At 45.7% G+C, this 13,763-nt stretch overlaps 1 protein-coding gene across 1 annotated transcript; it reads right to left on the minus strand.

Annotated features, from left to right (window-relative positions):
• Positions 1–3,055: 3,055 nt before the first annotated feature.
• LOC118771754 (bcl-2-like protein 13) lies at positions 3,056–13,013 on the minus strand. The gene is made up of 7 exons (XM_036519770.1): positions 12,830–13,013; positions 11,592–11,779; positions 10,219–10,308; positions 9,681–9,822; positions 8,970–9,042; positions 8,723–8,851; positions 3,056–4,883 (listed from the first exon to the last, which is right to left on the minus strand). The coding sequence occupies exons 2-7, from the start codon at positions 11,728–11,730 to the stop codon at positions 3,993–3,995; spliced, it is 1,464 nt and encodes a 487-aa protein (XP_036375663.1). The 5' UTR covers positions 11,731–11,779; positions 12,830–13,013; the 3' UTR covers positions 3,056–3,992.
• Positions 13,014–13,763: the final 750 nt, after the last annotated feature.

Raw genomic sequence — 13,763 nt, forward strand, 5'->3', positions numbered from 1 at the left:
ACATGATTGTGCGAACTTTGAAAACATACCACATCTGTCATGAAAGATCAAGCTTTACTTCTGTAAGCACGCTGCATGCTGCTCCCTCACACACTTTCACAGACTGCCGCTCAGAAGTTCTCATGGAGACTCTCTGTTTGCTGGTTTTCGCTACATATATATCGTTTGATCAATTAAAGCAGTCAATCAAACCGTGTTTAAATTCCTCTATAATTTTCCCCCTACACTGATTTTAACCCAACACAGGTTTGTCTTTTTTTTTTTTTAATAAATCTTCATTTTCCACAAATGGTTTGGTTTCAGTGACCCGGTGTGGATGTTGTCAGCAGTTAGGGCCCCAATGATTTCACCTGTCAGTCATTCAATCATTCAGTCATTTAATCAATGAAAACCTGTAGCCTCTCTTACAGAATCATTTGCCACAGAGAACATTATTACATATTATATACATCTGACAAAAGTTCTGAGATGTGAATAATCAAAGTTTATTCTTCATAGCATGCAGAGATAGTTCTGACATAATATGGCCCCAAGAAGGTAACTCATCCTTAATTATGTTGTTCATATATTTTAAGTATCTGGTTAAGAATAATTAACACCTTATAATTAATTGGTTGTGATTATAGTAGGAAGAAATTCCAGCACACACAGGTGGTCCCAAGGACCCCTGTTGTAGCTGTTGTAGTTTCTGACTTCGGTCCCAGAAAGCTACCAACAATTTGTGTTTGTGTGTCATCTTAAATCACCCATTACTGGAGTAACTAAAAATGAATTAGTTGTGAGAGAGCTAATGACTGACAGCTCCTATGCATTCAGATGAAGTCATTGACAGACACATGGAAAACCAAGCCTGAGGTGCCAGTATAAGAGTTGGACAGCGCTTGTTTTCTCCCTTTTTGTTTTATTAACAGTGTGAAGCTTCTGAAACATGAGAGGATTCAGAACTCCAAACCAACGGATGGACGTTAGATCAGTGTAGCAAAAGGAGAAAAAAAGAGAAAAATGGATATGGCTGCTCTTGACTAGCAAGTTGAATTTCACAAAGAAGCACTCACAGTTTTTTCTGGTTTTATTATTTATTTATTTATTTATTTATTTGAAGCTGTACATTTAGAACAAAGTGTAAAGCTGGCCAGCTTTTACATCAATACCGGGACCTCCAGATGCCCAGATTTGAACAGCAAAAAAACACCTTTTCCCCCCTCAAGATTCCAAGAATCAGTAGCATTTCACCCATTAACACTGACGTGTGAAAAGCAGTTACATTTCTACAGTGGGAAACCCGGCAGCCAATCTCTCCTGTTCACCTGCCACCTTCATGTCATCTGGAGATTGTTCCACCTGCCCACACAGCAGTTTGTTCTCTGGTGGCAGCGAGTGTGAATGTGTCCGGTTAGAAAAGTGGGTTCCCTCTCTCTGCAGTGTGACTTTTCATTACAAAGCCTCCTGTATTCTCACACCCGAGGCACCATTTGAAACACGCTGCACTGCACTGTGAAAGACCATGAACAGAGAAAGTCTGAAGAACAGGTGTAAAGTGTCAGGTTTGAGAAGTGTTTCCCTTTCAAAGGAAATTAAGTTCCTTATTATAGCATGTGCCACTGTTGGTGTTCTTGTTCTGTTGTGTGCCAAATGTTAACCATGAGCACAGACCTAACAGTGTAGTGCTGAAGTGGTTCTGAGTGGGAGTGGCATAGAGATGGACAGCCGCGGGCTCTGCTGTGTGGCTTTTTAATTTGCTATGTTTCAAAAGATGTACGAGTCTCCACACTGTACAGAGCAGGCATGATACGCCACAGGGTCTGTGAAAGGCAAACCAGTAACCATGCACAAGCCAGGGACCATACCTGGATAAAGTCCAGAAGCAGATCTAGTCTTAATCCTACTGCCTGTTGTGCCTGGACAAGCTGGCTGAAGTGTAGGTCATATGTTCACATGCACAGAAATTTCATTATGACTTTCCAGCCATTTCAACACAGAGATGATTCAATTTTCACATTCTTCTCTAAGTTATACATATTCCGAAACTCCTGAAATTCCTCCCCATCAAAAAAAAAAAAAAACAATGTAATGTATCCCTTACCACACAGTACTACAGTAAGACAAAGCCATTTAGACCAGAAGCATTCTAGAAGAAGTGTCCCCATAAAATCAAAAGTTGATCCTCTAACACACACTTCCATATTTAGTAACTTAGCGCTCTGAGTATTTTCAGTGTAGGCTGACAGTGTTTGTCAAGTGGGAAGAAAAGCAATGAACAGTGAGCTGTGAACAGTAGGGGCTGACAAAGGGGTGATAAAGACATGCTTTCATCATATAGGGTTTAATGGTTTGTGCTGAAATGTGAGGTGTGAGCCGTGTATCGAACTATCAGGTTTTGTGATGGGTAAACTCTAAACCAAGTCTCTGATAATACATCTTTCAACAGAGGGTGCTACAGCTTCAACACCCCCCCCCCCCCCCCCAAAAAAAAAAAAATAATTTAGAGAATGATCAGCCAGATATAAGATCTGCATGACCTCATAACAGACTCCCTTCTCTGACTCTGGGTTCTGGAACAGGGTTATAAAATAATTTTAAAGGCCATTCAAATTTTAATCGTGTCCAGCCAGTCGTTGTGCCAAGTTACAAAATCCAAAGCGGTCATTACACAAGAAAACAAACACAGATGATCATTTTTCCTAAAGCATTTACCACACAACAAGTCTCATTAACATCAGTTATTCTTTAGAAGGAAGAAAAAAAATCTATGCAGTACTACAATAATTTCCCATCTGCTCATCATAATATAATTTTGGACTTCACAGCAAATCTCAGTAACAGTGATGAAATACAGACAAAAAGCTGTCAAAATCCCTTCATCGTACAGAGGCACATCAAACATTACTGTACGACACATACAAGGCTAATTCAGCAATAAAGTAATCTCCCTTAGACTAATACCTGTAATGTTTTACACCATAATGAGCTGCAAATACTGCACCCTAATGGATCAGAACCATGTGTGATGAACCCAACACGGTAAACACAAACAACCCATCGTTAAAGTGACACTGCTTAGCCCTAGAGCGACACACCACGTTAAGCACTGACCCTGCAGCTCAGATGAGGCTACATCAATTTATTGACCAGGTCTCTCAATCTCGAACAAGGCCTGACTGCTCCCTCTGGCTGTCATGGCAACAGCACTGTGTTCTGACTGGCTGCTGAGGGCTGTACATCCGGTGAGGTCTGAAGGATTCTAATAACGGCATCCTTTCCTGTTCTCAAGGTTACGTCAACATTCAAAGAAGCCACCAAGCAGGAGATAACATCAGAGTTGTGCATCTGTGGACATGCATGTGCATGTGTGTGTACCTGTATATGTACTGGCAGTTAAATGGGACTTTGGGAAAGGGCACAAAATGGAAGCGAATGCTAAAACTGCAAAAAATAAAAATCCATAAACATAAGTCTGATTCTCCTATTCAGTTTAACCTGCTCATTAAACGTGGTCGTGATTCAGTGGAAGGAAGTTGTGGGTTCAGTGGAAAGGAGGTTGTGGTTCTGTAAAGAGCTGCATAGTCACTGAATTACTCCCCCGTCCAACTTCCCCACCCAAAATCTTCTTGAAAAGCTGACCTCCACAGGTCTGACACTTTTTGTGGCCAAACCCCATACAGCAATTCAGATGAGATGTGTGTTCAGAAAACACACTCCTGAATCCACAGCAGTACAGAGATACAACAGAAAATAACAGAACCCTGGGGGCAGTCGACAGGTTAACAAAAGCGATGGTGTTATGAAAAGAAAGATGAAACCTGATGGGATGAGACAGGGAAGACTAAATGAAAACACATTTCCTCATACACACAGGTGCATACGTCAGCACCACAGCACCCCTAATCTTCTCAACACATAACCCACATTACCAGCAATGACCGGGGTGGGAGCCGGCATGAGCGTGGTGGGGAACGGGGAGTGGGGAGTGGGGAATGGGGGGGGGGGTTAAACTATTTCTTCCTGTAGGTCAGGACTCCGTATGCCACCATCGCAGCGATGGCCACCAGGGCAGCACCCCCGTATATCAGCACAGGGAGCTCTGAGGGCGAGTCGGGGGGAGCCTCGGGGGGTAATTCAGGGGGGACCAGAGGAGACGACAGCTCTGGCTCAATGGGGGCCTCCTCAGTGAGGGGCACAGGGGGTGCTGAGAGGGTCGCTGTTGTGGATACCTGCTCCACCTCCAGCTGGGGCTCCACTGGGGGCTGCTCCTGTTTTGGGGGTTCTGCAGCTGGCTCTGGGGGCTCTGCAACTGGCTCTGGGGGTGGGGGCGCAGATGCGACCAAGGGGGCTGCAGGTGCAGGGTTCTCAGTGTCTAACAAAGAGACAAGCGGTGCTGCAGTAGGGGGGTCTACCTGGGGAGGCAGCGCTGCTGGGGGGCTGGGGGGTGTCTCTCTGACGACAGGCTCCTCCAGAGACACCAGGGGTTCTGGGGCTGCCAGGATAGGCTCTGGCTCAAGAGGCGGCGGCATCTCTGCACTAAGCTCTGCCCCGAGCTCCGCCAGCTCTCTCTCGCTCCCGAGGACACTCAGAGTGCTCTCCTGCAGCTCCGGCTCCGCCTCCAGCAGGTCCACCTCCTCGCGGCCCACGTGGACGATGTCGGAGTTGGAGGAGTGGTTGTCGCTGCGCTCCTCCAGGTCCACGCCCAGGTGCGACCAGGACTCGTGCGCCGCCAGCGACACGGGCAGGCTCTCCGTCTGCCACGAGCCGCCGTCGCTACGCAGCGAGGCGGGGGGGCTGGGGTGCTCTGACGCCTGGCTCTCACACAGCACGGCAATGTCACTGCTGTCCTCCGCCTCGCCCCCCGCTGGCTGCCCTGATCCCTCCAGACTGAACACTGTGCTCTGAGGAGAGAAAGCTCAGCGTTATTAATACACTAACACACTGCTCTGACCACACTAACAGTCCACACGACTCCTGGGTAGGTTAGTCAGAATGAATGCCATAGAAATGGCAGGATACACAAAAATATGCCCCCTTACAATACTATGCTGCTTCTCAGAGCAGTAACTGCTGGTACACAATAGCGCTAATCATTTTACTCCAGTCGTATTCTGAGAGAAGGCAGAAACAGTCTAAGAGAGAATATCTGAGCCATTCAATAGAGGCTTTGATATTATTTACATGCATTTGAGTCCCAGCATGGAAACTGCAAACTTCTTTATTTTGCGGTCTTAAAACATTCAACATTCTTCCCTTTGGATAGCATGACCCCTAGTGGCAACATGCAGAAACTGCATCACATATGATATGTGATTGGTCAAGAGGTACAGAGAAGAGGATAATATGAGAAATCTAATCCATTTGTTCAAATCTGTACACATACATGAGGTATCTCGAGGTTCCTTTGGGTCTGAGTGTGTGTGTGTGTGTGTGTGTGTGTGTGTGTAAGCTGAGTGTGTGCAAATATTCAGCTGTATAAATGGATAACATACTACTTAAATACTTAACTACTTAAATGCCTCCAAATACGAGTGAATGCTACGCAAAAAGAACATAAATGGAGATCACCTGTACTCCAGCATTACCTCAGCACTGGGCAAGAGTCTGTATGTCTGTCAATCTACCTGTCTGCGTTTCTGCTTCTACACTCCATTCTCATTGCATCTCTGACTCGCATCTGTCTGTCCGAGGTCACGCCCTACAGAGTAATCCTGCGGCCTACTCACAGATCATTTCCACATACAACTGTAATCCCTCTTAGAGACACAGATATCATAGTGTGTTTGTATGGGGCGGGGGGTTGTATGTACGTCTGTACATGGGAGACTGTAGGACACAGTGAAAGTACCTATGTCCGAGACTCCTTCACAAACCATATGCAGAAACACACTCAACACACATCCTACTTGATGGTGGTGTGTGTCCCAGGGTCTTCTCTGAAAGACGACGGGTTCCCCCCACAGCACAGAGATTATGGGATTAGACACCACAGGTCCTCCGGTTCTCACTCAGGATGAAGCTGGTTTGTGCAAGTTGTTTACGGTACATTTTTCAGGATGCAGTGTTCACATATATGATGAAGCAGCCATCTTTTGCCCACTGTCCTAACCCGTATATATATATATATATATATACACATGCGTGCACACACACACACACACACACACACACACACACTTTCACAACCATACACACAAACACCGACACACAGCAGTTTTTAGAGGCAGAGTGAAGGACAGTGGTTAGCTCACGAAGGACAGGTGTAACTGAAGGCCAGATTACAGCTCTATATGAGGGGCAGAACTGGGAGAGAGGGGAACAGGGCCCTCTGACAACAGCAGGGCTCACACGCGCGCACACACACACACACACACACACACATAATGGATACAAACACGCCCACACACAAAGAAACACAAACACGCGCACACAAATATGTGTTCACTGCTCCACCATGTGGACCAAAACATGCACCCAAACAGACTGTTGTTTGTCTCTCCTCACCTAACCCCTCCCTAACCCCTCCCTAACCCCCTCCCTAACCCCCTCCCTAACTGTCTCGTCATCCCGCTTCGGTCACCTCACCAGGCACTGCTGCAATCACAAGACGCTGAGGACGTCACTGCCAAATCAACCGGACACGGCGTGAGCCGTATGGCCATGATCCTTTCGCCCTCTGATTTGACTGGCAATAGCATCACAAATTCCTCAGAGGAATGCTAACAAAAAAAAAAAAAAAAAACACCACCGCCTTCAGAATGTGCAACGGCTGTGCAGTTAAACACACGTACCTTACACAACGTACCTTAAAGAGAGTGATAACCAGCTACAACAAACCCTCTAAATGCAGACGTAATAACCCTGCAAATTCTACACATGAGAGTGGACCTAGATGCTAGAATGCAGTGAAAACGCATGCAAAAATGCAGCCTTTTACCTGTGTTTTCATCAAAGCAGCCTCTGCAGTAGCATGTGGGACACAGCCTTCCTCATACTCGCATGCAAAAAATGCTGTTCTAGAATCAGCTCCACTGGAAAACGTGTGGTATTTTACTCTGCTCCACACAGATGACAGGCACAGACTGAGTGTCTGCCCTTGTGAAGCAGAGCACTACTCCTGCAATACTTACACTAGGGTACGTCTTCCTGGAGGAGTAAATCTGCAGAATACTTAAATAATTCTATGCTGGCCAGGACCGGAGCAAGTCCTAAATCTGTGTCAGGCAGGCAAATCCAGACCTTGCTGATTCACACGCTCTTCTGTTCAATCTCCGCATCTTCTCCTGCTCCACAGTCACTATCCTCACTCCAAACACACACAACACACAAACTGCTAACGTCAACAAACCCACCAAATAAATGTCCTACCTGACTCCTCCGTGACCCAGCGGGTATCAATGCGATTATGAGAGACACAGACAAACCGAGAGAGGACAGACAGACAGACAGACAGAGAGAGAGAGAGAGAAAGAGAGAGAGAGAGAGAGAGAGAGAGAGAGAGAGGTCCTAAGAGAGAAGAGGACACAGTGACAGAGGAGAGTACACATGAAATGCAGTCACAGCACGCAGGCTCCAACTGCTGCACGCAATTCCTCTCTCTCCCTCCCTCCCTCCCTCTTTCTATCTTTCTCCCCACCCCCCACTCTTAGCCCATCCCTCACACAGCACAGAGCAAAAATGTGGCCTTGATTGTGTCACAGAGAGGGAGTCCAGCCTGTGAGGGGTCTGCTGGTTGGTCCTCTGCTGGTGAAGCTGTAATTAATTTAATCTGACTGAATGAGTTTTACAATCACCACTGGGCCAAGACGGCCATGCGAACCTAAAAACTGAACTCCATCTGTGAAGCTATGCGCTCTCCATCCCTCACACACCAACACTACCCAAATACAGGGTTTGCCGACTTTGGTTAGCTGGCTGGAGGGAGAGTTTCAGGTTGGGGCGGTCCTGCAGCACATTAGCTAAATTAGCTAGCTATATGGCCAGTTAGCTAGTGTCCTCTGAAGACTGTAGCTCTGCTGAAGACATCTGAAGTCAAACAGCTTTATCAAACAGCTAAACATTTTTACTTAAATGACATGTGGGCCAGAAGCTGAAACAATTTTTTGTCAGAGGTTCTGGTGGTGCAGCAGGAATATCAGAGAAGGCGGTCACAAGCTGTGTCTGTCACTACAGCTTGCCTAACTGGAACGCTGTCCGGATCTACTTTTAACAGATCTGGCTTGAGATTTCTTAAGGAGAGCGTGAGAGCCTGAGCTTAAGGCTGAAAGCGTCAGAGTCACGCTAGATGCCTGAGAGTTCCTAACACCACAGAGATGGAGATCATTATCCCTTACGAGATTAAGATGGGGGCATGACTGAACCCAGAGCAGCAGAGACATTTTCACTTGAGGGAAGCGAAAATAAAAAAAAAAAATGTAATGTGTCGGCACAATCCACATAACCCAGCTCTATAACGGATCACACCATTGTAATGACAGGCAAGGGTTCATGTTAATCCTGAAAGCAAAGACCCAATAATATGAACACACTATTTCTAGTCACCATTGCAGGTGAAATAGACATGATTCATTTCAAAAAATGATCAGCATCCACTCACTAATAGTGGCCACATTTCTCAAACCCTATCTCTAGATGTACAGCTCAGATTCCTGGTCTGCATTCCTTACACATTCGTCCTTACAGCACCCATTCGCCCCCCCAACCAATGCTCCCCCTCCCCCGCCCTCGGTGGGTCACTCACCCATCCACCCTGCTGCACGATGTAATCAGCCTCCACCTCCTCCAGGTAGCGTACGCCCAGGGACAGAAGAGTGGGCGTGGCCGTCCCATCCCCCTGTAGGGCCTGCAGCAGCACTAAGGGCAGCAGCACCTTATGTAACACAGGAGAAATCACTGAGGACCACTGCTATAACTGTAATGATCAGTAATGGCACTGTAATGGTACTGCTCTGTAACAGTAATGATCAGCAGGAGCAGAGGGCTCTCACCTTATCCCAGCTGCCACCACAGTAAGCAGACAGTTCCTGAGCTGTGTCTCTGAATCGCTCGTAGTCCAGGGGGCTGCAAAACACACACACACGCTTGGAAAGGTTAGAGGAATTCACACATATAATCAAATACACACACACACACACACACACACACACATAGGTGCACATAAGGTCTACCTGAAGCCTCAGAAATGGACACATGATATGGCACTCAACCCTACATGTAGACGAGCGCTCACCTGAAATCAAACAGTCCAAAGGATGCTTGAAAGTTCCCAGTTTTTAAGTAATTTGGAAAACTCCTGACATAAACAGGCGGCATCACTGATGGGGTACACCCACTGACTCCCGTTGTGTTCAGAGCCCTGCTGGAGCTCCACTGGGACAGCAAAACACACACACACAACGCTGGGAAAAAGGAGCAGACACACTGACCGACACAGTAAGCCAGCAGTATCCACTGGAGACTCATGGCTTTCTGATCCTCCCTTCACCCGAGGGCTCATTCTGTTCTACTGGAGACACTGACTCGGTCAGAACCTGAGTCACTTGCTGACCCAGGTGTCAAACTGAGTTTAAGTAAACTTTATTGAACTGAGACAGCACAGCTGCACCAGGAGGGATGCAGACAGACAGACAGACAGAGAGAGAGAGAGAGAGAGAAGGAGAAAAAGACAGACAGAGCATGTCTGTAGGACAGGTACTTACACACTGAGCAGTGTATGTACAGCAGTGCCCAGATGTGCCTGTAGGTCAAGGGCCACACGGTCCCCCAGAGCAGTCAGGCAGTCCTCAATGGAGCTCTCAGGGCTGAACAGTGGAGATACATCACAACCTGAGCTGGAAAAGACTGGAGACGAGGGCATAGAAAGGGAGGGAAAGAGAAGGAGGAAGGGTGAGGGAAGAGAGGGAAGGAGAGAGAGAGAGAGACAGAACAAGAGGGGAAAAAGAAAGAGAAAAAACCTTCCAAATCTAATTTGATCATGTTAAATCACAACTGTACACTAAACTACTAATGCTTTTTCAGAGAACAGCTTGCTCAGGTGCAGGTGCTATGGCCTTCAAGGTGAGTATCTTGTTGGACATGCACCTGTGTTTGGCCTATTAAAAGCTGTCTGTGTGTACATACATATAGTATGAATATGTGTGCTTTTGTGAGCATGTGTACATGCATGAGTGTGTGTATGTGTACATGTGTGAGTGCGTGTATGTGTGAATGCATGGACACACATCCACGCTCTCTCACATGCTGTGATTTCCTCTTCAAGCTGTCTCAGCTCCGCTCCAGTCTCCGTTTTTATGTAGCTCTTCCTCTCCTGCTCCATCTGAGCCTCCCCTACAAGGAAATGAGATTAGGCTACATCATACAGCCCTCAGTTATGGCATATATATGCAAAGCTCAGCTTCACTGGTCACAAGCTCACCTGGACACCATGTGCAATAGTTACAAAGGTATGGTAAAAAATTAACAATGTTTTGCAGCACGCTAGCTAGCAAAGGTTAGTGTTAAAATGACCAATGTTTCTTTTCCTTGATACAAGACAATATATAATTGACATGACATGTCCACTTACGCATGGTCCAGTAAGTTCGAACATATCGCAGTGAATCAAGGAAAATACAAAGTTCCTCAATAAACCAACATATAGCATCGCAAACTGAGAGCTACATCCTGCCCAAGTTAGGCATGTGTAGCTCCTAAGCTGTAGGGGTTAGTATTTAATTAGCACTACAGGCAAGAAAGCAAAAAAAAATGGCTAAGAGCTCTGCGTGACATCACATGTTCCTGCATTCAGAGTTCTCAGCGGTATTCTACACAGGGCCCTCACACACATGCAAAAACGGCCTCGAGAGTTGCCATAACAACATACACCAACAGCCCCACACTACATATAATTTCCATTTTAATGCTTGTAGAGACAAAACAGTTACATAACATGAGTCTGCCTTTTACATGTTGCAAAAAAAGGGAGGGTTGTTGGAGCCCACTTACTTCTCTGCTTAAGTTTCCCTGCTCTAGTGTAGTGTGAATTTCCCTCCGCTCCATGCATGACATTCAGCGGACACTGGGTGAGTAAGCACCTTCCATAGTTGTACACAACCACCAAGCTGTCAGGAGGGTGTGCAACTGCACCTCAGCAGTTTTCATGGTCTCATAATTAAACAATTTTTAAAACAATTTTCTGCTCATCTCAGCGCACTTAATTAATATGTCCTTAAGAACTGCAGGCCTACACTGAGGTACCGACCCCCTAACACTGCTGCCATGGAGCTGGAAAATCAATGAGACAGAGTCCTGTCCATTCTAAATACTTGTTTCACTGCACTACTTTGCAGACTGCCATCTTGAGCTGTACCAGACTAGTACCTCCCGCTACATCCTTGATTCCCAGAGATGTTGATTGGTTAAATTCTATGCTGCAACATGTCACATGAAATGATTTACCACACCCAGTCTGTGCGCCCTCTGGTCCTGGAAAGAGGGATTGTAGGATGTGTGCTACTCTAACAGAGGAAACAAGAGGAGGAGTCTATGTTGTCAGTTGTCTGGCCTTCCCCCATTGGGACCACTCCCCCCACCCTGCTTCAACGCCCCCAACCTGTCCCCATGGCCCCTACCTTCCCCCGCAGAAACAGGTGTCCCCTGAGCTCCCCTAGCTGGGAGCAGGCTGAGGGATTTGAGAACAATGTACTTGGTCTCATAGTGGAACACTTCAGCGACGCCATTGGAGGCAGCGGCGGCAGCAGCAGCAGCCATTGAGGGGGGCGTGTCTGGCTCACGTGCTCTGTCAAACAGCCAAGCTCTCCTAAAAAAAATAGTAATAATAATAAAAAATAAAAAAAACAGTTATAATTAATCTCATTATCACGATAACTTTTCTTCGAATATTTACGCAGCGTGTGTGTTGGGAAAATACACGTGCAGAAAGTGAACCGATGCCTCCTTCTAGGCATTCACGCTTGCATATGGAGGTGAGGAGGTAGTGTAAAACTAGTCTGTGCAGCAATAAGAAATGAGCACTGGAACTTAATGTTTTATCGCATAAATGAACTGGAATATTATTAAAAAAAAAAAGAAACACACAGCAGCTCCATCAACATCTAGTAAGTCTGGTGCTTTGTTCATTTCGCCACCAATCATTAGCATCTTACTGGACAAGGACAAGATAACAGCCGAGGTGAGACTGAGTGCAGCGCGTAGGAGACACCTTGGTAAAGCTGTTACACCTGTGCAAAATCAGTTTTTGTATACAGAATAAGGTGTAACTGCATTATTCTTAAAGCAAAATAAGCAAGTTACATAAAGTCCGGAAGTCAGTGTCTTAATACACGCGTATACTGATAGCTGTACTGCCCAACACAACTCGGTTTTCAAAGTGAAACAGCTGCTCAGAATTATTTTATTCTTTTACAAAACTGCAATTTCTCACCAAACAGCAACATACCCCTCATGCCCAGCAAGCGAACAGTCATTCAGTCTCACAAACCTTCTTCATGAAAGGGATAGGCTGTTCTTTGCCACAAAGGAAGAAACAGTTACCTGGGTATTACAACTACGTAACCAAAATTTGCAATATTACACAGGTGATGCTTGTAATGTGATGGAAATGCAAACCGTGTACCCGCCTAGACAACTGCTTACACATAACAGGGTGGATGCACTTAGTTGCGAATGGAACGGCACAAGCACTTAGTTGCAAATTGAAAAGCAAACTGTTGTTACATAATATTTTAAATCTTCAGGTTTAGTTGACATATGCATCGTTGTATCGCATTAAAATTTACTTTGTTGTTTCACATTATGTTCGCCTTGGAGCTACAGACACGCACAAAGTTGCATAACTAATGTCACCCACCTCGCCCTTGATCGCTTTTTCTGATAGTAAAGATCTCACTGCGAAAGAATGCAGGTACCGATAACTCTTTGCTCAACACACTGCCGTGCAATTAAGTTTACTACATCACTTTCATTGGCAGCACTAAATAAGTGGCAACTGAAATCCACACAAAGACGAGCAGGGAACGCCGTGTTCTCCACCGCGTTCGTTAACCCTTTTTCCGCTGGGCGGTGTTGCAGCGTGTTAGCCAGTCGCGCGTTTTCTTTCCGATGCGGGAAGCTTGCACACCATGTACTAGATCGGTGTGCTGTTCCTATTATACAATTCGGGCAGTGAACTTGTTCAGGGCAGACATTGCGCAGATATGTCGACCCACTGATTCAAGCGGATGGGCCGGCAGGGAAGATGATTACATTAAGGCAATCAAATGTTAACAAGATCAATGGGCGCATACAAACGCTGGAGAACAAATAGTGCACTGAAGGCAGCAATTGTTTGTAGTGATAATAAAGTGTCTTTATCGCCTCCCATGGATCTAAGACGACTTTACAGTGTAGTGAGCTGAGTCACAGGAACCATCACAAATGCAGCCATTTTACACAAAAATGCACATCACTCATCAGCTAAGGTGGATAGGTTAGAATTCATTTAATAATTAAACTGTGGGTAAACTGCGTGATGATTTCATGTCCAAACTGTGAATTTTGCCAAGACTCCACCACTTCTGCCGCTCAAAATACAGATGGAGTCATTTAAAATAAAACATAATATAATGCATTTGGCAGAATATGATGATGATGTTCTTTATTAAAATACAAACACATTTATAGGTTACATCTTATAAAATTATGAAAAATATCGTCCAGAAAACAGAGAATGTTTATTTCCTCGCAAAAAAATGCGCATTCAGCCCTGATTGGACCAAACGCACCAGCCCCTGAGAGGCCATTAA

Source organism: Megalops cyprinoides, chromosome 25 (genome assembly GCF_013368585.1).
Source record: "Megalops cyprinoides isolate fMegCyp1 chromosome 25, fMegCyp1.pri, whole genome shotgun sequence".
In the NCBI taxonomy this organism is placed as follows: domain Eukaryota; kingdom Metazoa; phylum Chordata; class Actinopteri; order Elopiformes; family Megalopidae; genus Megalops; species Megalops cyprinoides.

Excerpts from the sequence above, each read along its gene's own strand:
- LOC118771754 (XM_036519770.1), bottom strand. The coding sequence starts at position 11,730 with ATGGCTGCTGCTGCTGCCGCCGCTGCCTCCAATGGCGTCGCTGAAGTG. Across the intron at positions 10,309-11,591 it reads ACCTGTTTCTGCGGGGGAAG|GGGAGGCTCAGATGGAGCAG; the intron begins GTAGGGGCCATG and ends ATTTCCTTGTAG. Across the intron at positions 9,043-9,680 it reads GTACATACACTGCTCAGTGT|CCCCCTGGACTACGAGCGAT; the intron begins GTAAGTACCTGT and ends TGTGTTTTGCAG.